General features: G+C 40.4%; 3 protein-coding genes across 4 annotated transcripts; 1 reads left to right on the forward strand and 2 right to left on the reverse strand.

Moving 5' to 3' along the window:
- Window positions 1–2,700: 2,700 nt before the first annotated feature.
- drc5 (dynein regulatory complex subunit 5) lies at window positions 2,701–5,774 on the reverse strand. Its single transcript, XM_030047757.1, has 4 exons — window positions 5,618–5,774; window positions 4,941–5,509; window positions 3,863–4,312; window positions 2,701–3,060 (listed from the first exon to the last, which is right to left on the reverse strand). The coding sequence occupies exons 1-4, from the start codon at window positions 5,772–5,774 to the stop codon at window positions 2,890–2,892; spliced, it is 1,347 nt and encodes a 448-aa protein (XP_029903617.1). The 3' UTR covers window positions 2,701–2,889.
- A 4,970-nt stretch (window positions 5,775–10,744) lies between these two features.
- rnf8 (ring finger protein 8, E3 ubiquitin protein ligase) lies at window positions 10,745–15,553 on the reverse strand. 2 transcript variants are annotated; one of them, XM_030047755.1, is made up of 9 exons: window positions 15,312–15,553; window positions 14,968–15,096; window positions 14,443–14,888; window positions 14,085–14,292; window positions 13,447–13,509; window positions 12,992–13,081; window positions 12,768–12,875; window positions 12,149–12,353; window positions 10,745–11,376 (listed from the first exon to the last, which is right to left on the reverse strand). In XM_030047755.1, the coding sequence occupies exons 1-9, from the start codon at window positions 15,426–15,428 to the stop codon at window positions 11,159–11,161; spliced, it is 1,584 nt and encodes a 527-aa protein (XP_029903615.1). In that variant the 5' UTR covers window positions 15,429–15,553; the 3' UTR covers window positions 10,745–11,158. The 2 variants fall into 2 exon arrangements, with proteins under 2 accessions (XP_029903615.1, XP_029903616.1); XM_030047756.1 differs by having other exon boundaries at window positions 11,211–11,376; window positions 12,142–12,353.
- Window positions 15,554–17,143: 1,590 nt separating this feature from the next.
- On the forward strand, window positions 17,144–23,798 carry aida (axin interactor, dorsalization associated). The gene is made up of 10 exons (XM_030046745.1): window positions 17,144–17,250; window positions 18,015–18,081; window positions 18,180–18,233; window positions 18,541–18,595; window positions 18,698–18,761; window positions 19,692–19,795; window positions 20,169–20,291; window positions 21,263–21,385; window positions 21,673–21,790; window positions 21,889–23,798. Exons 1-10 carry the CDS (start codon window positions 17,144–17,146, stop codon window positions 21,986–21,988), a joined length of 915 nt encoding a protein of 304 aa, XP_029902605.1. The 3' UTR covers window positions 21,989–23,798.
- Window positions 23,799–24,122: the final 324 nt, after the last annotated feature.

Raw genomic sequence — 24,122 nt, forward strand, 5'->3', positions numbered from 1 at the left:
ACCTAGCCATATTCAGTACATTCCATGTGTAGTGCAAAGTGCAGAGTTAGCGAATAACTTGATAGCAATAACAGAGGATGCTTTGAAAATGCATAGGACTGAGATGTGATGAAAAAGCAGGTTCTGTCAGACCTCACATTTCATTCACCAAATGACAAATACTCAAGAATGAAAACATGCTTTACATTGTAAACTGTCCTCAGCTGTTTTCAAAAATTCACAGTTCATCTATGCAAGCCCCACAACAAACTCAGGAGAGCAGTCAGGGCAGGGCTTCTGCTCGCAACAACATCCTCCTACCTGCTTATCATTCCATTCTGTCAACTTATTCTACAGTATTTTTTTTTTTTTTTTACAGAGCAAAGATTCAGACATTCTCTGTTGCTTTTAAAAGGCTTCGGCATGGATCAGCTGTGTAATAACTGGGTCATTTGTAAATTAGGGGTTTGCAATCACAACATGTTGAGTCAAACTGTCACAACCTCACAGATGCTCTCATTCCAATTAATGCGGACCTTCAGCTCCTGCACCCTGCAAGAGCTAAAGGTCGGAGATAACGGAGATGCATGTTGGACATTTTCCTCTCCAGCTTTTGGTGTTGATGTGAGTTACGTCTTTATATCTTTGTTAGGATGTTTGCGGTCTAAGGCTGGTGCGCCAGGCAACTTCTTTGGGCAACGTGAAGTGGGAAACAGAAGTCCAAATGAGACAAAAGACTAAAATTTAAATAATGATTTATATATTCAAGGTCTTTACCTGATTGCCATTCAGGTCCTGTGGAACAGAGCCTATTGCAGCACAAGAAGGGCAAACACCCTGCATGTGTTGCCAGTTCATCACAGGGCTAACACTGAATCCACAAGAGAACAAAAATGTCGGCTACTCAAATATTTCCCGGTAACATGACAACCCCAAGTAACCAATGCCACAAATCTGAGGCCCCTCACTGGGCAGTGTTGTCCAGCCAAAAAAGTTGCCCTGTGTTGATCTACAGCCTCGACTGTAGGGGGAGATACTCAATGAACAAATTCGTATGACTGTTAAATAATGTAATAATCACATTATCTGATTAATGATCGTCCACTTTCATCTTTGACAACATCAGTACATGTTGATAAAGCCTCTCAATCAGATGGCTTCACTGTGAGATATATCTATATATATGTGCGTTGTCATGTGTACAAACAGGAAAACAATGTGTTTACCAGTACAATGTTTACCTAGCAACAGCGACAAGTGGGGTATTCAAAATGGTTATGAACGTGACTGGGAGGTTCATAACCAGACATTATTCCTCCATGAATGACTGTTAGCATCAAGGCTCTGTCATCCAAAACACGGAACCCTTTATTATGTGTATCAAGTAGACTAGGTCATTATATATTCTCTGTCACTCAAGAATGTTTTGGGGCTTATGTTTTTATAGTATTGTATACAGAATTTTGTGGATTTAGGGGACTATAGTGGAGAGAGATTTTGTACTGTAAATAAAGCAGAGACGTGAGGTTAGGATGACTGTCAATGTGTATTTTGTGCTTAGTTGAATGTGGCACCAACTAAACGGTAACATGTACAGGGACATTTGGTGAATTTGACATGTAGTGAATGGCAATACAGCCCCTTGTAAAAAAAAAAAAAAAAAAAAGAAAAAAGAAAAAGTTTCAGGCAATGCAGCTGAGAGCATCTTTGTGCTTTTGCGCTGCTTTACATTTACTACTTTGATTGGTTTTTGTTTCCCTCGACACCCATTTTTACATGTTTCAGATTATATTTGATATACCTTTATTAAATTAAAAACGGTTCAAATGTTGCCAGGGAGAGCTGTGGTAGAGTGATTATTACCCTGTATGAATATTGCATATGTACAGTGCTGTATGTACTTTCAGCTGAAATAGTCCACCATCAAATTACAGAATTGCTTTGCCTTTCTCTCCATATGATTCTAAAGTAAACCAAGCGATCTCTGTAAGATCTGCAGCTGGGGAAATGTGTAACATAAATTACACAAAAAATGTTTTGTTGCTGCCTAGAAAAGGTATTACACTATTTAACAATAGATGTAGGTAAAAACGCAAGTCTGTATGTATACAAACACTGCCACAATGTTGCCTTGATGTTACATATACAGTTAAAAGACTGCATACCAAATCTGTGTATCAAAGTTGAAAAAAGCTCAATAAACTCAATTGCTCAATCAATTAACTCAGTCAAAAATTATTTCATGACAATTGCCACATACCATGTGATTAGAGTAAGTGAGGCTACATGTAATGTAGCCTGGGCATATGCCTTAATATGTGACAGATATGGTGATAAGAATCATGTAATCAGTGCAATCTCTGAGATTTTCTGAAGCAGTTGTGCTTGTAAATGTTTTTGTCCAAGTCATACAGATTGCTGTGCTGAAAGTATTTTTCTCTAGATACTTAAAAGGAAAATTTCAGATAAATTCACTGAAAACAAATCTGCAGCTTTACAAGCATTTAGTCTCATGCTAAAATGCTAAAATATTTTATTAAAACAAGTGAAATATCTGCCAGTGGGATGAAATAATCCCCCCAATTCAGTTTCTCTTTTTTTTCAGGAAGTATAAATATAGTGAAACAAGGAAGAAAAAGGAGGAACAGCCCACTTGGATCAAGAAAATAAAACTAGTAAATGGTCAGTATTCATGTTAAGTATACATGCAGTATTGTTAATGGGGTAAAACCTGAGTAGAAACTGGAGTTTTCCTTTAAATTTTACAACTTTAATATCTCATTTTCTCGCACTGCAGTGGTGGTGCGCCATAGCTTAGTAAATACAGGGTTCATGCTGCAGGAGTCAATCTGAGACAGGAATCAGTGAGTAATGCAGATGGGCTTGTGCTGGATACAGGTGCTCTCATGTCTACTTAGTTTTACTCTCTTGAGCTTGTTTTTTGCGTGCTTTTCTCTGATTGGTCCGAACCACTTGGTTGATGCAGACACTGCTCTCCTGGTCCACCTCTGTCAGACGGATATCACACTCTATAACGGTCGTGTTATGAGACATCCCCTCCTCCAGAGCTTTACCTCCATCCTACACACAAACACACACACACACACACACACACAGACACACACAGTTGTAGGGAGATAGAGGGAGAAAGAGCAAACATATTTGGCACTGACGCATGTTCCTAAAAGGTCTCAGGACAGTCTTTATAACCTTGAACAACTGCCCACCAGCAACACTTACTGTGCAATACCGCCTGGTCCTGTGTCCTACACTTTCAAAACTGCTTATTCTGATTGTCAACAGTATTTTATTGTTATGTCTGAGACAGGCGTTTCTATTTTTGTGAAGAGGACAAAGATATTGATGGCACTGCACACAGTATTTTTGCTATGTGGGTGATATTCGATCTTCCGCAGTGAATAGCACTCACAGGCAGTCAACGACATCTTGAAGAGGAGAGAGCATGAGAGGGAGAAAATTCAAATCCACCTCCCATGGGGAAACAACACCTACTCAGCTTTCCATTATTGCATGTTTCCCACAAAACTATGAATAATTGAAAATCCTTGTACTTAACTTCTATCTCTTACTTCACTATACGTTCTATACAGGAGCCGATAAAATGCACTGTATAGTTTGGTTGTAATGGGAATTCACTGAGTGTTTCAAAGTGAAGCGCTATCCCCAGTAACATTTTGCACAAAGCTGTTATTGGATTAATAATGACATTATTGCTTGTATACTAACTGCTGTGCTACACACAACTATTTTTAATCTTTTTTTTCATGTCCTACATCTTCACACTTCTTGAAAAGATACTTAACAGGCATCACAGCAGTTAAAACTCAAAGACTTTCATCATGTACATGAACACCCGGCTCACCTTGCCAAGCCTGTTGCAGGAGAGGTTGATGCTCTTCAGGGTGTTGTTATGTGCCAGCACTTTAGACAGGGCGTTGGCAGATGGCTCACTCATCTCGTTGCCTCCTAGATGAAGGTGGAGTAGGGTGCTGTTGTTCAGCAAGGCCTGGCCAATAGCCTGACCCCCTTCATCTCCCAGACAGTTCAGACGCAGGTTGAGGGACAACAGGGTGGAGTTCTTAGACAGGGCATGAGCTAAAGCTTGCCCTCCCGGGCCTCTAATGTTGTTGTTGCAGACGTTCAGGGTCTCCAGTTTGCTCCTGTTGAGCAGCTTGCCGATGGCCCTGGCTCCTCGGTCTCCTATAATGTTGTAAGAGAGGTCGAGCTCTCTCAGCGAGGGGTGGTCCAAGAGGGATTTCACCAGCAGCCGGCACTTTTCATCCTCCACTTTACTTTGGTGCAGCCTCAGAAGCTTTGGAAACAGCACAGTATGTGAATTAACACAGACCCTCTGGTGACTTTTTTGCAAGTGGCAGAGAATATTTAAGGAGCACATGTAAAAACATGTTCAGGAGTATATTACATGAAAATAACTAAAAAAAATATCTGCTACTTTCAATCTCAAGTTAAATGTGCGTTCTTTTTAACTGGCATGAACTTATTTTCAGGAGCAAGTGCACTAGCACTACAGCACACAAAGACGCTATAAATGTAAAATACAGTAAACAATTCATGATATCAACTCAGATCACTTTTTCAGAGACCCTAGGTTCCCTGTCATACACAGAAATTCCCATGAAGTAATGAATTCATTTGACAAAACTGTTGTGTTGAATATTAATGAGGTTGCAGTCAAACATGCTGCTGTGTTTTCTTTGATAGAGGTAGAGCATTAGGGCTATGCCAGCTAGAGCTTTCCTGCTTCACCACATTTAAAATATTTTGTGAGTGATGACTGGCAACGGGCCAGAAGTGTGGCATACTAAAATAAAACAGGAAAACATGCTCAAGGTAATCAGTTTCCATCCTTTTCAAAGTGCAAATGAGCAGCTCTATACAGGTCGGCATGCCAAAACCACTGAGGAAGAATCAATATTCACCTTCAAGGTCTTACAGGCCTTAAGAGCCTTGGCCAGGCACTCACAGTCCCGAGTGGTGAACTCAAACAGATTCCACTCAAAGTTCATGCCACAGTGCTTGACCCTGTACACCAAATGGAGCTCCTCCAGGTTGGTCAGCTTGTTCAGCAGGATGCCAAAGTCAAAGTGGTCCACAGATGTCACATAAGAGTCACTATCACAAGTCAAGTCTGAGTCATCTTCCTCTTCTGCCTGCTGTGGCTCCTTGATGGGTGGCAGCAGCTGGGAGATGTCCAGCCTCTTGACATAGTTCTTGCAAAGAGGGGCCATATCTAGAACTGTCTTTGGGTCAGTCAAATCAGGGATAAAGAGCTCAATAATGTTTTCCAGGTGCCTTTCAAAGAACATTCGTTTCCAGCTGTGGCCATACTTAGAGACATCACAAAGCTCCCACCGCTCGTTGCAGCATCGCTTCCAGTAGCCGTCATCGCTGATCAAGTTTGCTGTTAAATGTAGGGGCAGAGAGGGGGACAGTCTCTCCAGCACAAAGTCTTTATGGTCAGGCCCAAGTTCTTCAAGTATGGGCTTCTCTGTAACAAATACACATTTTCTGTTAAAAGTATGAAGCCGACCAAATTGTTCTAAAGTTGTAAAAGTATGTAAGAGTGTATATGATGCTGTGGAAACCAATATCATACTTTCAAAGTTTTTCACAATGCTTTGCAGGCAGAGTTGCGATAAAAGAGGCACCAGAGCAAGGGACCAGTCTGGATCTTCAGCAATGATCCACCGAGTCTTGCTGCGGCTCCTAGCCAGGTTGTGTTTTGCCACTGGAGGATAAGGAGACTCGGACATTGTCTCAGTCGCCATCGTCACCACCAGTTGCAGCTTAACTTTTTCTGCTTAAAAACAAGACACATTAAGATAAAGAAGCTGTTTTGTTTTGGCCACATTCTTGGGCCCATGAAAAATGTCTAACCTGAGCAGTGGTGGCATTATAGGTCCCTATCTTCATGAACAAAAATGGTGCGTTTGTGGTGCTTGTGGTGTATGTGTGTTTATGTGTGTGTGCGACGTGTGGGACAAGGTTATTACAGTTAACTAAAACTAAACTAAAAACTAAAATGAAGTGTGAAAAACCACTTGGTTATCTGAAATGAAAATACAAGCTAACTGTAACAATACTGTGTACTTACAAAACTAACTCAAATAAAATATACAGAAAATGTGTTTGGTTTTAGTCTTTGTCAATTTGGTCAAATTTATCAACACAGCAAGCATGAGGAGGCGTTGGTATGTTTATTGAGACTGTGAGTCAACTGCCTACACAAGGCGGTGTGTTTGTATTGCAATACCTATACTGAAAGTATTAAAAAAGCAACAACAACAAAAGAACAAAGTAAAACATTTTAAACAACAAAAACTGAAACGAATAAGCGCACTCTGGAAACTACCTGAAACTAACCTGAATTGATAACAACCACTAAAACGAAATGAAAATAAAACACTTTCCTACAGAAACACTGTACACTTTGCCGACATTTTGGCCTTTCAACGCTATCGTTAGCGGCTTGATACCTCGGCGAAGTCAGTGGTGTAATACAAAACATTTTATAAGTAAAGTTAAAGATGTTTAAAGTTTGTTTGTGGAATTTATATCCACACAGCAGGGCAAAGTCCATGTTTTGAACGAAACTGACAAAAACAAAGAGTCGTGTTACTGTACCTCCAGCTTCTCACTTGACTTGGCTCTCTCTGTCTCCTTGGTAACAGGACGCCGGTCATGTGGGGGCCGAGCCCTTGGCGCCGTCTTGCAGGCGAGGAACGGCGCTGTGGGAGATGTGCTAAACCCAGAGGTTGTAGCGCTACCTTTCCATCCTGACGGGGACTTAACCAAATCCACATGACAAACCAGCGGCTTTGACCGCAGTTCCTCTGTCATCTTCTTCAGAAACACAAAAATATTTGCGGTCCCGAATGCGTCTTTGGCTAACACTAGTCAGGCTCTTGACATTGACTTGTTGGGTAAAGTGAATGCATGGTGTCCCTATACAAATTTAATGAATTCGATTTCTATGGGTGTACCACGCACATATTTATTTATTTGTTTATTCATGGCAGGAAGCATTTGTATTTAATGGACGGATATATGGCTTGCCTTCTGAGGCCAGATTGACATCCCACAGTGTAACCATGTAAACCGTCTACAACATGACCAAGCCAAGCTGTTGTATTTGGAAAAGAAAAAAGAAAAAAATCCTATCGCAAATGTTGCCAAAAGTGTTAATGTATTGTAACATTCTCTCTTTAACTGCATTTACATCTACAGATTTTTTTTTATTATTATTTTTATTTTATTTTTATTTTTTTGCATTGTGGACTACTGTCATTAGCTACATATCCACTGCACATTGTTTGCATAGCTACTATTGTTTGTCAATGAGAAACAAACCTCAACAAACAAAAACAAAAACAAAAAATCATTTTTGAAAACTAACATTTCCTTGAGGTCAGAAACAGTACCACAATTAACAGTCTTATCATTACATGATGGTTAAGAAGGCTACATAGACTGTTTATCATCCTATATTATTATTTCTCTGCAATATTTATCCATAAAATATTGATTATATAACAATAAATGTAATTTCACATATTTTATATATCAAATATATTTCCCTACATTTGTTTTATTTCCCATATATGTATATATGATAGTTACACATATTCTCATATATTGTATGTCAAATATATTTCCATATATTTGTATTTTTTACCCATTAGTGATTAAATGACCAAAAATGGATGGTGGTTTATTAATTGTCATACCATGCATAAAGAATATAGGGCAGTTTCTGGGAGGCATTACTGTTGTGAACACTTATTGTCAAATTTCATCCAGCAGTACTAGTCAAGCCACACAACTGCATGCATGGACACAAAATGGGAGTGACCTTGAGTGTGTTTTGGGCCATTGTGGCACCAGTGTTACAGGAGGCTATATGCTGGTGCAGTGTGCCCAGCCATAATCATGCTGTGAGGAACATTTGGATTCTATAAAGCAGGCAGATGGACCAAGGCCTTTTGGATAAGAGCACTGGAGACGATCCATCAGCAAGAATCTGACAAACAATAGCACCAAGCAGGAGAAACAGTCGCCATGTGGAAAGGCAGAAATCAGGAAATATTGCTTTCAAAGGCCTTGACTGGCATCACATAACACAAACTGGATGTGAAAATTCCCTAATGCAGTCTGCTATAAACTGGTCTTGAGATCAAACCAAAGCTTATTTCCATTTAATTAAATATTTTATATATAAAAGCAATAAGTGAACTTGAAAGATTCATGCCTAATTTGGCAGACTAGACATTTTGTCTATCCCTCATGCAATAACTCCTGCAGTGTAAATAATGCATCTTTGTCTAGACATTAAAAAAAAAAAAAAAAAAAAAAAAAAAAAGAACAGATTGGCCAGCTTTAGACCCAACAAAAACAGAGATTTGTGTCATTCCATGCTTGACAACACTCTCTAAGACCGGAAACACATTCAGAATCGTCAGCTGCAGCAGGAGAGCTATTGTTTGTGTGAGCATCCCCCATCCTGAGCTCTCCTCTGGCCTTGCATGTTGCAGGGCAGTACACTTCTCTTGAGTGGGCTTGTGTTCTCAGTGACAGTGCTCATACAAATATGCCAGCCAGGGCCACAGTCGCTCTAGACTGACCCTTTTAGAGCCAGTTGAGAAGAGCTGCATGTCTGGCCTGGGGAGTGTAATGTTTGAGTCTTACACAGATAAGAAGCAGAATCACCATTTCTCTGGTGCTGGGGACAAGCAACCCAACAAATAAATCAAATTAGGCTTATACTTTGAAGCCTAACTGCATGTTTGCAGGTCTTCAATACTGGTCAGGACATGATTTTTGTATATTTAAATCATATTTCAAAAGATACAATTTGTCATAGTGCATCATGCAGTGCTGGAGCTTAAGTGTAATATACCTAAGACACAGATTTAAAAACATGACATTATCTTAAGTGTGTGTGTATGAGGGTGGTGGGGTATTTAGATGACTATGTCTGGAATCTAATGATGTAATATTGTTGGGGATATTTCACTAATTATGTAATAAGCTGAGTAACACTTCAGTATGAACTAACAGAATTAAGGACATGATGTGGCAAATTGCTTCTGTAGCCACAGAGAGAGAGAGAGAGAGAGAGAGAGAGAGAGAGAGAGAGAGAGCTGTTACTGACAGCATGACTCATCAGGGAGGTTTGCTCTGAGAGTCGGAGGGTTGGAGCAAGGAATGAGGCTCCGACTGTAGCCCCGAGGCAGTCCATCACTGTCATCCTCATGTAATATGGCCTGACAGACACACGCTTCCCTCGCACTCTGGCTTTAATGGACTGCCGTGACAACAGCCATCCACACAGCACAGGAGGCAAGCACTTTCTGGAAGCTGCTGTGCCACAGTGCCTTGTGGGGTGAATCGTACTACTGGCTATTCCTGTGTCTGCCCCAAACCTGGACTGTACAGATTTAATAATGAGTTGGAAAACATATTTGCTTGTCCTCTGTCAAACACTATACGCATGAATGATAGAAAACAGCGACTTTCTTTGTCTTATGAACAGAATTGTTGCTGATGGCTGGTAAAAAGGTACTAAAATAATAATGTGCCTGACAGGTTCATGCCGCATTCACATAAGGAGGGGAAAGGGAAGGAATTCAGTCCAGTCCTTACTGGAATGCCAGCACTTCACCAGAATTGCTGATGTCCTCTTATTCACAGCGCACATAGTCCTGCTACAGCATTCACTGGGACATTGGCTCATATGTCTCTCTGGGTGCCGGCTGTTTCATACGGATAAGAGATTTGGTATTGGAGTATTGAATACATGCCATCGTTGTTTATGGCCGCATTAAATTTCTTGGAACTTGGTGGAGCCCCCTACAGAGGCATGTACAGGGAATTTACACACCAGCAGAGCACACATCTGTCTGTGAGGAGTGTGCAGTATTTTCTGCATCACCGTTGGGGATGGTGCTATCAGAGTTCCATTTGCTTTTAGAGCACAAGGTGCTGTTGCATTAGTTGCTAGGCAACATTCCTGCATGTGTGAAATTACTTAAAGATAGATGGATTTAGCAATTGAAGAGTTTCCGTTCAAAATCAAATCCAATGGAAAAATAAAGCATATACTCTGAAAGTATATGATTATTAGCATCCAAACATCCACTGATAAGAAATATTCAAATTATTAACTATTTAGGCCCCAACAAAAAGTAGCATTCAAAGAAATGTAATGTTTTTAAAACAGCAATAAACATCAGGTAAGTTCACCCCAAAATAGACCTAGATATGACCTGTTTCAAGAAACACTTATGTGTTTTATGTGTTTTTTTTATTAGTGTTATGTGTTTAACTACCATTTCACAGAGGTATCATACAAAGCTGACAGCAAAACACAAGCATGTTGGGGTTTGTTTTCTTTGCATTAGAATTAAAATTTTATTTCGCCTTGCATACAATAACAATGCATGACAAGGCTTCAAACTCAAATTCTTAAATGCAGCACCTGAAAAAAGTCCTGCATTGAAAAAAAACCCCAATTATATACATCATATCTACATATCCGCTTTGTTTACCTGGCGCCATCTTGTGTCGAGATTACACCAAGCAAGAGGGCAAAAATCTTGAGTTTTTGCTGTAAAAAGATTTTTTTTTTTTTTTTTTTTTTTACATTTCCTTGCTTTTCTCTCCTCAGCAATTTTCCAAGATTGCGGTTAAGTCCTCCGACTTAAGAATCCCACCAGACTGTTCATTTATTCCTTTATTTCTTCAAAGGTCATTCACATCTTATTTTGTGAGGTCATGTATCATCAAAGAACAGGTTTATTTCTGGTACCAGATGAAGTTTACCACCTCATTTAAAGCACAAGAAATTAATGCTTATAGAAAGTCAACATCTCTATCAAAACATAAAGGCAGGCATTGACTTTGAGAGTGAAATTCCATAGGAAGACACTTTATTCCTTTTGTTGAAAGTTAACAAATAAAATAAGACAAACAACTAATTATATTACAAAATGAAAAACATGAACCTTGGGTGAATCCAGGCGCTGGACTCCCACTGACACCAAACCTTGCCTGCAATTTCTGATGTCAAGGAAATGACAACTTTGACACCAAAAAAATTTGTAATCCCATCACATCATAGGCCACAGAAAAAAAAAGCCTAATCTTCAGAGTCAACACTTTCAACGCTTTCATCCGAGTAACTACTGTGGAAAAAACTATCGTTGAATGGGATGGAGTCCGAGTTAATGCTGCTGTCTGTGTCCACAGAGACCACAGAGCTGAGGCTACTATCCATGGACAACAAGCTCCCTTCACTGTCGCTGCTCACGCTACTGTCGTCATCATGAATCACCATCACCACTGCGGGGCTGGCAGCTGGCGAACATAGAGAAAGCGCAGTCAAAGTCTTCACAAACATTAGGAAAAGCAACATCCTCTCTCCTGAATCTCTGAAGTTTTCCCTGCGGTGTGCAGCGCCTTATGCACTGAAGTCCTTCACGTGCATTTGAAAGAAAAAGACGCACAATTCTCCTGTACTCAGCAAGGCTACAGCTTTGAGTCAGTGGGAGAGAGTGCTTGTGAAGTCCCAAACCTTCAAAGACTCATGCATATTATACTGCACAATTTCAACAACATGGCAGTAATATTTACCACCTTTTCTCATAACATCAAATAGAAATCCAGGAACCACCAGTTTGTGCATCATCGATTTGATATCAGAATGTAGTAGTAAGAAAGAAAAAAAAAAAAAAAAAAAAAAAAAATATATATATATATATATATATATATATATAAAATCAGAGCATTATAAGTTTCTTTTAAACTCTGAACACTGAATATTTTCCCTAACAGGCTATATTCTTTGTTGAATAACAGAATGTTTTTAACCTTTTACTTTGTATTATTTTTGACTATTTTCAGCATCAACCTGGATAACATTCACAGCTAACAGTTAAACACCCAGGCTGCTGGCCTGAGACGCCTCACTATAGAAACTGGTGGTGGTCTAGTACTCATTCAACTTTCCCCTGCGCTGAGCTTTCAAGGCTGTTCGGGGATTTAAAACGACAACATTCAGTCACACGTCTGCTTCTCTGACAGTCAACTGTAGGACACTAATCAAACGAGTGGATAACGCACCTCTCACCTTTCCTCTGAGTGATGAGTGTCTGTCGCCTGGCCTTCATATCCAGGCTCAGGTTGTCTACCATGCTGGTGATGCAGTTGTCCAAAGCCAGGCAGCGGGTCTGAGACTGAATGACCTGTCGGCAGATGGGGCATTCGTCTTTCCTTTTACGCCACTCACTGATGCAGTGCAAGCAGAAGCTGTGAGCGCAGTTCAGGATGACTGCCTATGGAGGATGCAAGTGAAAATACAAACATACTGAGTAAGTAAGCAAAACCAAAAACAGTCAAAACATAAAATCAAAATTTGGTAAAAAAGGCAAATACTTTACTTTGCACTACAGCTACTTTATGAAACTTCTACGATACACACGTGTGTTCAGTGTTATCCATTGGTCATCAGAGCATATCATAATCTTCTCTGACTATAGCACCAAGATGAGAGAACAGAAGCTGCCACTGACTTAAAAATTTCACTAAAACATAGATGGAAGCTGGGGAAGGAAATTATTTTGTTTGTCAGTGTTGTTCAATCAGAGAACCCTTTCTCTGATTGAACAACACTGACAAAGCTTAGGAGAAAAATTTAACAGATTAGAAACACAACAGAAAAAAAATGTAATGACAACTCTTAGTCTTACTTCAATGAAAAGTTCAGAGCAAATGATGCACTGAAGTTCATTCTCCAACACCTCCGTCACTTGGGTGACTACTTCTTCTTTCTGGGCTCTTGCCTTCTCCTTCTCTTCCTACAAATAACAAAAAAAGAAAAGAAAATATTTCCCCTGGGTTCCTGAGCCTCAAAATTTGGCTGAAATGTTACCAAACAGTTATGCCGAACAGTAAAAGTAACATAGCTGCATACCTTGGTTACTTCCAGCTCTTTGTTTTTGGCCAAGAGAATCTCTTCAAAGCCTTGCCGAGAAAGGGCGAGCTCTTCTATTACTTTCTTTTGCTGAGGCCAATGTAAATAAAATAAAAAATGTAAAAAAAAAATAAAAATACAACAGTTAGTCAAATGTCTTGTTTATGCGGACTACCACATAAATACACTAAGAACATCTGAAACATCACATTTACACTGTATGGTTAGTGGTTGCATTTGCATTCACATCACTGACTGAAAAATGAAATAAGTCAGGACAATATTTCCCTTTCCCTTACATGTATAGATTCCATAAAGTTTCCTACGATGAATTCCTGCACATTAGTAAATGAAGATGTAGTCCCAAATGTGGAGAAAATGTGGAGCCACAGTTACAGACACACATAGACAATCTCCTCTGTATTATGTAACAGTTACATTTCTGTGCCAGTTACCTCCTGCAAGGCCTCTTCCAGCTGCTTCTTCAAAAGCTTCTCTTCCTGGCATGTTTTCTGTGCCTTTAAACCAAAAAAACATCACAGGTTAGTCGTATATGTGATGTGTATAACACTGGCCTACACAGTATAAACTTTCCTGGTAAAACATATTATATTGCAAGGGTTTCATACATCTTTGCCAAAAAAAAACAAAAATGCCATATGCTTCTTGTATAAGGGAAAAACATGCAGCCACCTCTGTAAATGCTATTTAACCTTATTGTCAAAGTGTCATATGTTAGAGTCAGAAGAAATACTAGAGTCCTGGATATTTTCTGTTTCAACACTTGATTTGATTTCTGTAAAAGCTCCATGACATGAAAATCAATCCCTTTCATATATGTATCAACACAATGTAAACATGTGGCATGCTGCAAAATTCGGCTAAACCACTTTAAAACTGGACTTGTGTCTAATTAACAGATTGAGCATCCAGGTATGACTGTATTAGCAGTTGTCAGTTAAGTGCTGACAAATGCAAAATGACACAGCAGGCCCCCATTTTGAACCCCACTGCTGGTCAGGTAACCCATAGATGTTGTTGTGGCAATGCTGATTATTTCATGTATGACAAATTCTGCTGAGAAAAGTCTCACCTCTAGCTGCTTCTTTGTTTCACTGAAGGACCTCTCTAACGTTTCCATCCTGTGCATCTTGGCCCTGAGTGTCTCCAGCTGGCTCTGCAGCTCCCTGACCTGCTCCACCTTCAGCGGGTCGCCCTGCTGCGGCTGTCCCTCCAGGGACTCCACCCGCCGCCGTGTGTCGTCGACCCGCTCCCGCAGCATCAGGATGTTCTGGCTGTACCTACGAAGAACATAAATAAAAATGGGACTAAATCAACGAGGTCATATATCTTAGTTACAATGTTACTGTCAATGTCATGCAGCCCTAGTATCTACCAACTAAGGGTAGCTTGGCTAATTTAGTGACACAGCAGAATTACATCTGACGTACATCTGCAAATTGTCCAGGTCACTGGGACAGCTGAGGCTATGTGAAGGCGGGTCTGCTGCTTGGACTTCTGCGCTGGATCCAGTTTCCTCTGGCTGGCTGGTACTGGGCCTCTGTTGGTGTTGGACTGGAGGGCAAGGCTGTGCAAAAGACTTGTCTGAGGATGAGCAGCGATACAGCTTGGGCTTCGATGAGGTTGACGGCTCAACTTCATCCATGTTGAATTTCCTCTTGGTCTTCTTGGATATGAGGGCTGTTTTGGCATCACTGCTGTGCACCTTGGCTAGGAAAGGTTTAATGTCTTTAAGGGGACGCTGAACAAGGAGGTACTCATACTCCACTTTGGTTCCGATTATGGGGACCCCAAGCTGCACCGAGTCCCCGAGCCTGAGGCGATGGACTGCCTCAGCGGGTATGCGCTTTCCATTCACCGACACACCATTAAGACTCTGAGAAAGAAAGCAACATCTTCTTTATCAGTGCATCTGACAGCCATATTTAACCTTTACACAAAGTAGACTACCTTACCTTCCTGTCTGTCACTGTCCACTGCCCATCTTCCATTTGTTTGAAAACACAGTGCAGCCTGGAGATCATTAAAGGACAACTTGGAGACAAGAGCTGATAAGTGACATCTAAACCACGTCCAATCGTGATCTAGACAGTCCAAAACAAGACACAACAACATTCACCTGGTAAGTTAGCAAGTTACACGGTTCACTACAGTTAATGAGCCAACACTGACTTTAATTCGACCAAAAAACAGCGTCTCTATGAGAAAACACTAATAAAAGAGTGGTGTAAAGATTTAATTTTTTTAGCGGACTCTAACTCCAGCTTAGAGTTAAAGTTAGCAAGTTAGCACCCCGCACCTCTGTGTTGTCGAGCAAGAGAAGCCAGTCTGAATTTCTCCCGACTCGCATTAAACACCAAGCCTCCGTATTGGCACATTCGTCCTCCTCAGCTGCAGAAGAAGTTACGGAGTCCATTTCATCTCATTCTGCTGGCCAACAAGCCAGAAAACACACATACACACACAGAAGCGGGTTCGTCTTTTCACAGCATCTGTTCTCTGCACTTTACACCAGTCAAGCTTCTTCTTCTTCTTCGGACTACAAACCAACATTAAAGCTGCATGGCGCCACCACCCTACCGGCGTATGTAACAACATGCATTTGGAGAGCAGTTTTGCTCTGGATATAGTCGTGTAATTATTCAAATAAAACCACTGGAACCTGTAATTGCTTCTCCTTTGTTTCTAATAAACCTTTAATTATATGTATTTATTTATTTATTTATTCAGGCCTAACTCTATTATGAAATTTGGTGGCTTGATGGTTCCTTGGGGTAAATTAGACAAATATCTTTTCAAGTTGACTGTAATCTTGTAGTTGGACCTTTCTGTTCCTTCTTGGAGTATTTTGGCCAGCCGTATAAATGTGGCGCTTCGGCCGATATGGATGTAAGTATATGTTCAAATTTACAAATTGCTACAAAATTTCCTTATTTTCACATTGGTGCGCTCTTCTACCAGAAAACCTTGTTTGTTTTTATCATAAAACCTCACCAACGAATTAAAATACACACACACACACACACACACACACACACACACACACACACACACACACACACACACACACACACACACACACACACTTCTATTTAACTTAAAAAATAAAAATAAAAAAACCCCTGAAAATCAAAAACTAAAAAAAAAAAAAAAAAAAAAAAAATCAGAGGATCTCGTGACGCCAGAGGCAGGGCGTGTGTAGTTCAGGAACTCGATCATCCCTGAGACAAAGGTACTCTGCGGGCAAAACAACACCTTATTATTTACTCCCATAAATACATTTACAAATAAAACTGTTGAGATGACTACACACTGACATAAACTCCACCATTTAATCACTAAGTGTTCACTCTCTGGTCTCTCTGTGAGAGAGTGAACAAAATGTAACAGCTTTTATTATACAAATACAGCCATACACGCCACTGTAAAATAATTAATAAGCTGATTTTTAATTTAATAAGTTGTTCGTCTGTGTGGTTGCTGTGTAAACCCTCCGGTGTTTGTGTTTATTAATCGTTCTACTTATATTGAGGACGTTTTTTGGAAAAAAAAAAAAAAAAATCGATAAAAGGATACGCACACCTGTAACTGTATAGGTTAATTAATTAGAATTTTTATCGGCCAGTATGTCGTTTAGCAAAAAGTTTTATTTCTCTGCCATTCATGGACTAAGCGAGAAAAAAAATAATATATTCATCAAAAACGAAAGCTGTCTTCAAAAAATCCTTTGAATGCATCAGATCGAGTGTCATCGCCTCTGTTTGCTGTTAAAAAAAAACAAAAAAAAAAACACTGTAAATTACGCCCTCCTGTAGCGCAGTGCTAAGACAGGGCACCTCCATAAGCAATGAGATTATGAAATTATGCAGGATTCGTTGAATTGGCTTCCGTTCGGGCGACCCCGTCCTCCAAAACGTGCGCACCCCACTTAGGCGGGACTTCCTCTGGCTCACGGATGCGATATTAGGGTGAGCAGGCAGAAGGGCTTGGTCGGGGTGTCACCGGTTTCTCTGTGTGCCCCCGGATAGCACATAACCTGGGAGACGACGATGCTGCAAGGGGCGCAACTTTGAGCTACAAACATTAACATTAATACTATCGGCGATGCTGACCTGAGAGCGCCCTGTGAAAATGTCCGATGTCAACAAGACTATTCAGAAATGGCACGCCAGTTTTAGAAAAGGCACAGACTTTGATTCGTGGGGACAATTAGTGGAGGCTATAGATGAGTACCAAATGTAAGTTGCAACGATCAACATGTGTATGATGACTCTCCGCCGGTGGTTTTCCATGTCAAACAGCGCGGCATGCCTCTTTTTTTCCCTTCCGTAACTCCGCGATGCATCTGCGGCTGTCCTTTCTGAGATATGCAGGCAAACAGGACACATAGGAGGTAGCTGATGCATGGTGACGCTTTGCACGAAGTTACTCAGTTTTCATACCAGTAAATAAACACCACCCATTGATGACTAGTGAATGTGGCACCAGGATCAGACCCGCAGTGCAAGAAATCATGTTGCATCCCAACTTCATTCACCCCAGTCGAGCTGATTGGGACTTCTCCTAATTAGCCCGTTTGCCCTGTTTTGGAAAATATCGCCGCTGCTGCCCGTGTTGTAATATAATGTGTCATGCAGTGCAGGAATAGGCCAACATTTCTCAGAATATTGAGAAATAGTCAGCCACACCCTCACATTGTTATGGGTGGGGTTTCACTTGTTTAGGCAAAAAAAAAAAAAAAAAAGTGTTTTGCGAGCAGGCAGGATGAGGAGTGGGAGGCTTGGTAACTTTTCATGCGGTGATCTACTTTGCCAAGCGATAGATTTATTATCTGAATGTGCAAATAATGCCAAGTCCGAATATGCACCGCTGCGCCTTCTCTGTGTGGCCACGAGGGGGCGCAGATGCACAGCCATTCATCAGTGCAGTGAAAGGTGCAAGAGTTTGCACTATGCAGTGTGAAAACATGCTCTTATAACTGTCAACATTTTACTTGACCCAGATTAGCACGGCAGCTGCAAAAAGAGGTGCAGTCAACAAATTCATCCGACTTCACAGAGGAGCAAAAGGTAAACTACACAGCCTGCCAGAACATCATCATCCTCTATCTCCTGCGCTGACTATTCCACACATCCTTAACACCGTGTGTGTGTTTGCTTCTCCGTAGAAAACATTAGGGAAGTTTGCAACATGCCTGGAGATGAGAAGTGCGAGTTTGCAGGTTTGTATCATGTCCTCCTGCGCTCTCTTTCATCAGTATGACAGTGGCATCGTCATCATCAAAATAACTGCTGTAAGGGAGCACCTTGATGGTTCGCTGTGTCAGGAAACAGGAGCTTCTCTCAAAAGAGATGAAAGCGTTGTGTGCCTCAGCTGTCAACTACCAGCAAGTTTGGAGTCCTCTGGGTGGCATTGATTGCTCTTGTCTGTTTGTTTCATTGTCAAAATGCGGGGATAGATCTAAGGGCTGAGAAATTAGTCTTTCTTTCCAAAGATGAAAACTGCGTCTTATGTTTGCTCTTCCTCAGTGCACACAGTCAAAGGAGGAGTTCAAGTTAGAAGACCTGAAAAAACTGGAACCTAGTAAGTTCACTGACTAATGGGAAGTGTCACACTGTTAAACCTCATGTCGTTGTGTGTTCTGACATTTTATGTGCGCTCAAGGCTTTCTCCTTTCACCAACAGTTATTAAAAATATACTGACCTACAACAAAGAGTTTCCCTTTGATGTCCAGCCAGTGCCAATGAGGTAACTGTTCCCTCTGTCTCCTATCTGACTGTAGTATCTTCATCACGGTTTACATTATATCTCCATGTGGAGTGACACAATCCCATTTTTCTTCATGCATATATTTCTGTCCATATCTCTGCATATCAGTGCTGAAACAATTAGTTGATCAGTCAGTTAGTAAATCAATAGATGATTACTATATTTTAATTTGGATAATCAAATAACCATTTTACTTTTTTTTTTTTAAATTAAAAAATCCAAACATTCCAGCGTTACTAAGATCACTTGCTTACTTTTCTCCACTCATATAATTGTAAACAGTACTACTGCAAATAATAATTGTTATTATTTTTGTTTTTGTTGATATTATTATAACTTTTTTTTTTTTTTTTATTGGGCCGTGTAAGTAAGACTAAGGATGAAGTGTGATGGCATCATTTTAGGCTCTGCTAACTTCCTATGTGCATTTGTCATTATTTTTTACACTGTAAAGCCTAAATTATTAATCAGTTAATTGAAAAAATAACCGATAAATTAAATAAATTAATGAATAATGAAAATGATCATCTCTTCAGCTGCATCAAGCCTGACTGTGTATGAGATGATACATGTTTCTGGAAAAAAGCCTTGTATTTATAGTGTCTGAACCCATAAATACACTCCACTGTAAAATTAACTTTTGTATTTCCGTACATATTTCTGCACATATGCTACCCCTATCTGTAATATTTGATAATGTGAACCTAAAGTACACATTTGCATGTCTGTATATTCTATCTCCACACCTGCTAATGTGAACAGGTAAGGATGCAGCCTCTTCAGACCTGTTGCATCCTGTTGCCAAAGATGCTTTATTCTTATTTCTGACATTATCCTAATTTCAGTCTTTTATTTCATTCACTCTTAATATAATCTGCTCTTAATAATTTTTCCATTTTTGTCCTTCAGGAAGATCCTTGCTCCTGGCGAGGAGGAGAACCTGGAGCTTGAGGAGGAGGAGGATGCCGCAGCAGGAGCGGGCTCTCCAGAGGCCTTTCCCCCCAGAGTGCCTGGTACTGTACAGTAAGCCCGCTCGGCAACAGCTGCTCTTTGGGACGCGCTTGTGTCGTGCCGTTTTGTCATGTTGTCCTGTTTCCCGACGGCTGTTGGATTTTGAGAGTGTGTGTGTGTCTTTCTTTCAGTGCATGGTTGATTCGTCTCGCAGCTCTCAGTGGAAACATACACATAGCATGTTGCAGAATACACAGGAATGTGACTGAAAAAATGCCACTCTGCCATGGATTTGAGCAGCTGGTTGTATGTGATGGCCAATGCAGATGTCTGATTTGTTCCACCGCTAACAACTGTTCAGTTTCCAGAGTTTAAGACGAAAAGCTAAACACAAATTAGATATCAGTCCGTTTCTGTAACTTTTGTCCATTCCAGGTACGTTGTTGCCACGGTTACCATCAGAGCCTAGGATGACACTACTCACAATAAAGATTGACAAAATTGGGTTGAAGGATGCCGGGCAATGCATCGATCCTTACATGACCATTAGTGTAAAAGGTACGTGACGCTCGGGATTAACGCTGACACAAACACTGATTGGTGTAGTGGTGAAGATTCTTCTTCACCACTACACTACTTCTTCTACTGCCTCATTAAAAAAAATTAAAAGCCACGCAGCAGTGTAGAGTCAGTCTGGGTATTATAGACAAAATCATATAACATAAAATCTTGGACTGAATACCTCAGTATCTAATTATGAAGGGACCCTTCATAATTATGAAGGGATTCTTCTCCATTTAAGTGTAGCAGAGCCTTTCCAGTGAGGCCATTGCTCTGTTAGACCTAAATGGAACAGAGCCATAATTAACACCAGTGTTTACCCTGCTATTCATGCCAAAAAGGTCTCTCATGACGATAATGTTGATATTGTACGGATGGCTATTAAGATATTTACACAGGAGGTTTTTGATAAACAGTGATTACTAATGTGGATATGATGACCGACAGGTAGAGGCAAATAACAGAACAGCAACAGTCTAATAGACAACAGACAGGTTAAGAAAATTGCATCCCTTTAATGTCATACCACTATTTCAACTGGGAAAAGACGGCACTTAAGTCACAATTTTAATATATCAGAAATCCCAGATGATATCTTGTCTCATGTTATGTTATCGATATAATGTTGATATCGTTATCAAACCATAGTGTGGAGTGCGCACTTTTCTTTTAAGGAACAGTTAAAAAAAATAAATAAATACTTTCCCTCAGTGCAGTCTGTCCACGGTCTTCCCTGTCTCCCTTCACCCCGACACAGTAGGGGTGGATGGGTTATGTTTCGTGGAGCTCAAACAATTAAAAATGTTTGCATACTGTATTTGGGTAAACTGTCCCTTTAAAAATACTGCTGAAGGGCTTGACCACAAAGTCATACAGATATGCTGAGGAATGTGTAACGGGGGTGTTTTTTATTTTGATTTGTGACTGTTTTCACAGTCAGCTTGTCCTCTGTGTCCCCCGCCCTGCAGATCTGAATGGTGTGGACCTGAACCCGGTGCAGGACACTCCTGTGGCCACCAGAAAAGAAGACACGTACATTCACTTCAGCGTGGATGTGGAGATCCAGAGACACGTGGAGAGATTACCAAAAGGTGCTGCCTCACCACATGCAGGACTGTATTGTCACACGTACATAGTGTGTATTGATCTGACCCTTAAAGCAAAATTGACTGTATCACAATTAAATATTACGATAGGTTTTGGATGAGTACTTCAATATCCAAACTGTGACAATAATGTCTGATAAACAATCACTAGTAATAAGTTTAGCCTCATATCATAGTACTGATATATAATACTAATAAATTATTCAGTCATACTCTTATTCTCCATCCCATAATATTCATATTGTTGGGTCTGTTATGAATTCATCCTCCAGGGGCAGCTATCTTCTTCGAGTTCAAGCACTACAAACCCAAAAAGAGATTTACCAGCACAAAATGTTTTGCCTTCATGGAAATGGACGAGATCAAACCGGGTCCCATCGTCATTGAGCTGTAAGGAGCCCGCCCTGTTTATCGTAGTTGCAACATTGCATGGGATTTTAGTGCATCAGCGCAGTCAATCATGAAGCCCTTTTGTTGTCAAACCCCAGGTACAAGAAGCCCACCGACTTCAAGAGGAAGAAGCTCCAGCTCCTGACGAAGAAACCACTCTATCTGCATCTTCATCAGACGTTGCACAAGGACAGCTAGGTCAGGCAGAAGGAGCATGCCGTCAACCCTGAAGCACCTCGTGTTTTTTTGTTTTTTTATTGTCTTACATCATTCATCATCAAGCAAAATTTGGCGTTCCACCTCAGCACCGTCAGCAATACTAATCCAAGGCTGTAGTCCTCATTTTGTCCATGGTTGGAAACGGAAGATTAGGGGAATTGAGCCAAATGAGAGTCACATAAGCTCAGACCAGCAGATCATTGTTGCAGTTTGGTAGCTTCAAATATCTCTATTTTTTCTTTGAATGTGCATATCATACTGCTGTTGCGGGAAAAAAAAGGTTTAAGGGATTTTAATGTTTTTACTTGAACTCAAGGTTTACATGCTCGCTCATAATGTAGAGCAGGTTTAATGGGTGTTTTGGACATTTGAGGATATGAAAGTCGAGGGTTTTCATCCGACAGCAGCAGCATGCCCAAAACACAGTCACACCTTATTTCCAGTCTTCCTTAGCCTTCTGATTTAGGGGAAGCAACGCAGCCATGAATGTTTGGGAGTTGCAGCAGGTGCTTCATTTGAGCTCGAGTCTTGATGTAATTTGAGTCTTAACCTTTGGACTATGGTTGGTGCACGCTCCAGCAGAGTTGGAAAAAAAAAAATTAAATGCAGCTCTGGTGGCTTGGGAAATACGGGCATGCTCGGCAAACACATTCCTTGAACAAATACAAGGTTTGAATAAAAAGCAAGCTCTTCACAGTTGCACAACCGGCCCTATCAGGCCACCAAAGGTGCATTCCCTAAATTTTCTCACACTCCTTGAGAAGCCCAGTGTGTAGTCCCAGTATTGGATTCAGCAAAGGTGGAGTGTCAACTCAAACTGCACAACAGTGCTGTGACCGAATTCCTTTACATCCTATTTAGCGTGGGGGCATTTTCAGAATACAGACTTTTAAAGGAATGTCAAAATTTCTCAAACGAGTGTGCTTTAAATGCCAGCTTTTTTATACTCTGTGAATATTCATTTCAGCACAGATTGAGAATGTGACCCAGGGTCTATGGAATTTCCCCAGAATTCCAGGTGAAATGCCGACAATAAACACATATCAGTGTTCATGCTACAGTATGTATTGAATTTAGTACGTCAAAATAGCCTTTGCATACATTTTATAAATATGCAGGTACTAAAATGGGAGTAGTGTGGTTTGCATGCTGGAGATACTGATGTGTATTCTGTGTGCAGTGCAAGCGTTTGGTTCAACAGCGCTTCCCCAGAAAGCAGAAATGAAGTGACCGTGTGGAACTGCTGCAGAGATGCTTATCCTCTGCCTGGAAATTGGTTTTTAATCTAGTTACTGTGCGGGATAAAGGAATGTTTTGGAACACCATTTTTCATGCACACAAGAGTCTAGGGACCAGTGCTTGTGCAGGATTGCTTGTAGGAGACTCACTCTTGGACTGCGGTCTTATGGATCATCTTTCACTGCGGCTGTTACTAAGAAGAGCCCACTAAATGTCATGTTATCACTCCTTTATAAAGGACTTTTTTTTTTAATGAGGTTGCACGTAACATCACTTTCCATTCTGATTCTGCCATGTCCTTCTACACTACAACATTCTCTCCATTGAATTGTTTTGATTTTAGATTTTATTTTTGTAATGTCAAGATGTCAGGACTGTAAATTAATTCTAAGATACACTAATTGATGACTATAACTGTGCTATGCGTGCTATGATATGACAGGATTGAGAATTGTTGACAGTATTTTAGTTTTGTTGACAGATTGAGGGAAATTGTATCAAATATTTACACTGCTTTCATTTCTAATAAACTACAAAATGCTGCTGACGAGCTCTTTGTGTCATCAGTGTACCATGTGGTAGATGCTTTCTTTTAAGGCACACTACAGTGAACAAATTGCGTTTTTGGCATGTGGACCATGTAGATTACCCCATACATTGCTCTATCCAGATCGCCCCTACGTTAAGTGGTGAATATACAGGTAAAACAAAAGAATAGGGCTGAGTTCTAAGGCATCTGAAAGTTTACTAATTTTTCTGATATTCATTCTGACGTATCCCACTATCTAACCCTGTAATAGTCTTGTATAATGTCAATGCATGTCTCACTGTTAAAACACTGAGACATACGCAAAGCACTGAAATTTAGCAATGA

Source organism: Myripristis murdjan, chromosome 24 (assembly GCF_902150065.1).
Source record: "Myripristis murdjan chromosome 24, fMyrMur1.1, whole genome shotgun sequence".
NCBI lineage: Eukaryota > Metazoa > Chordata > Actinopteri > Holocentriformes > Holocentridae > Myripristis > Myripristis murdjan.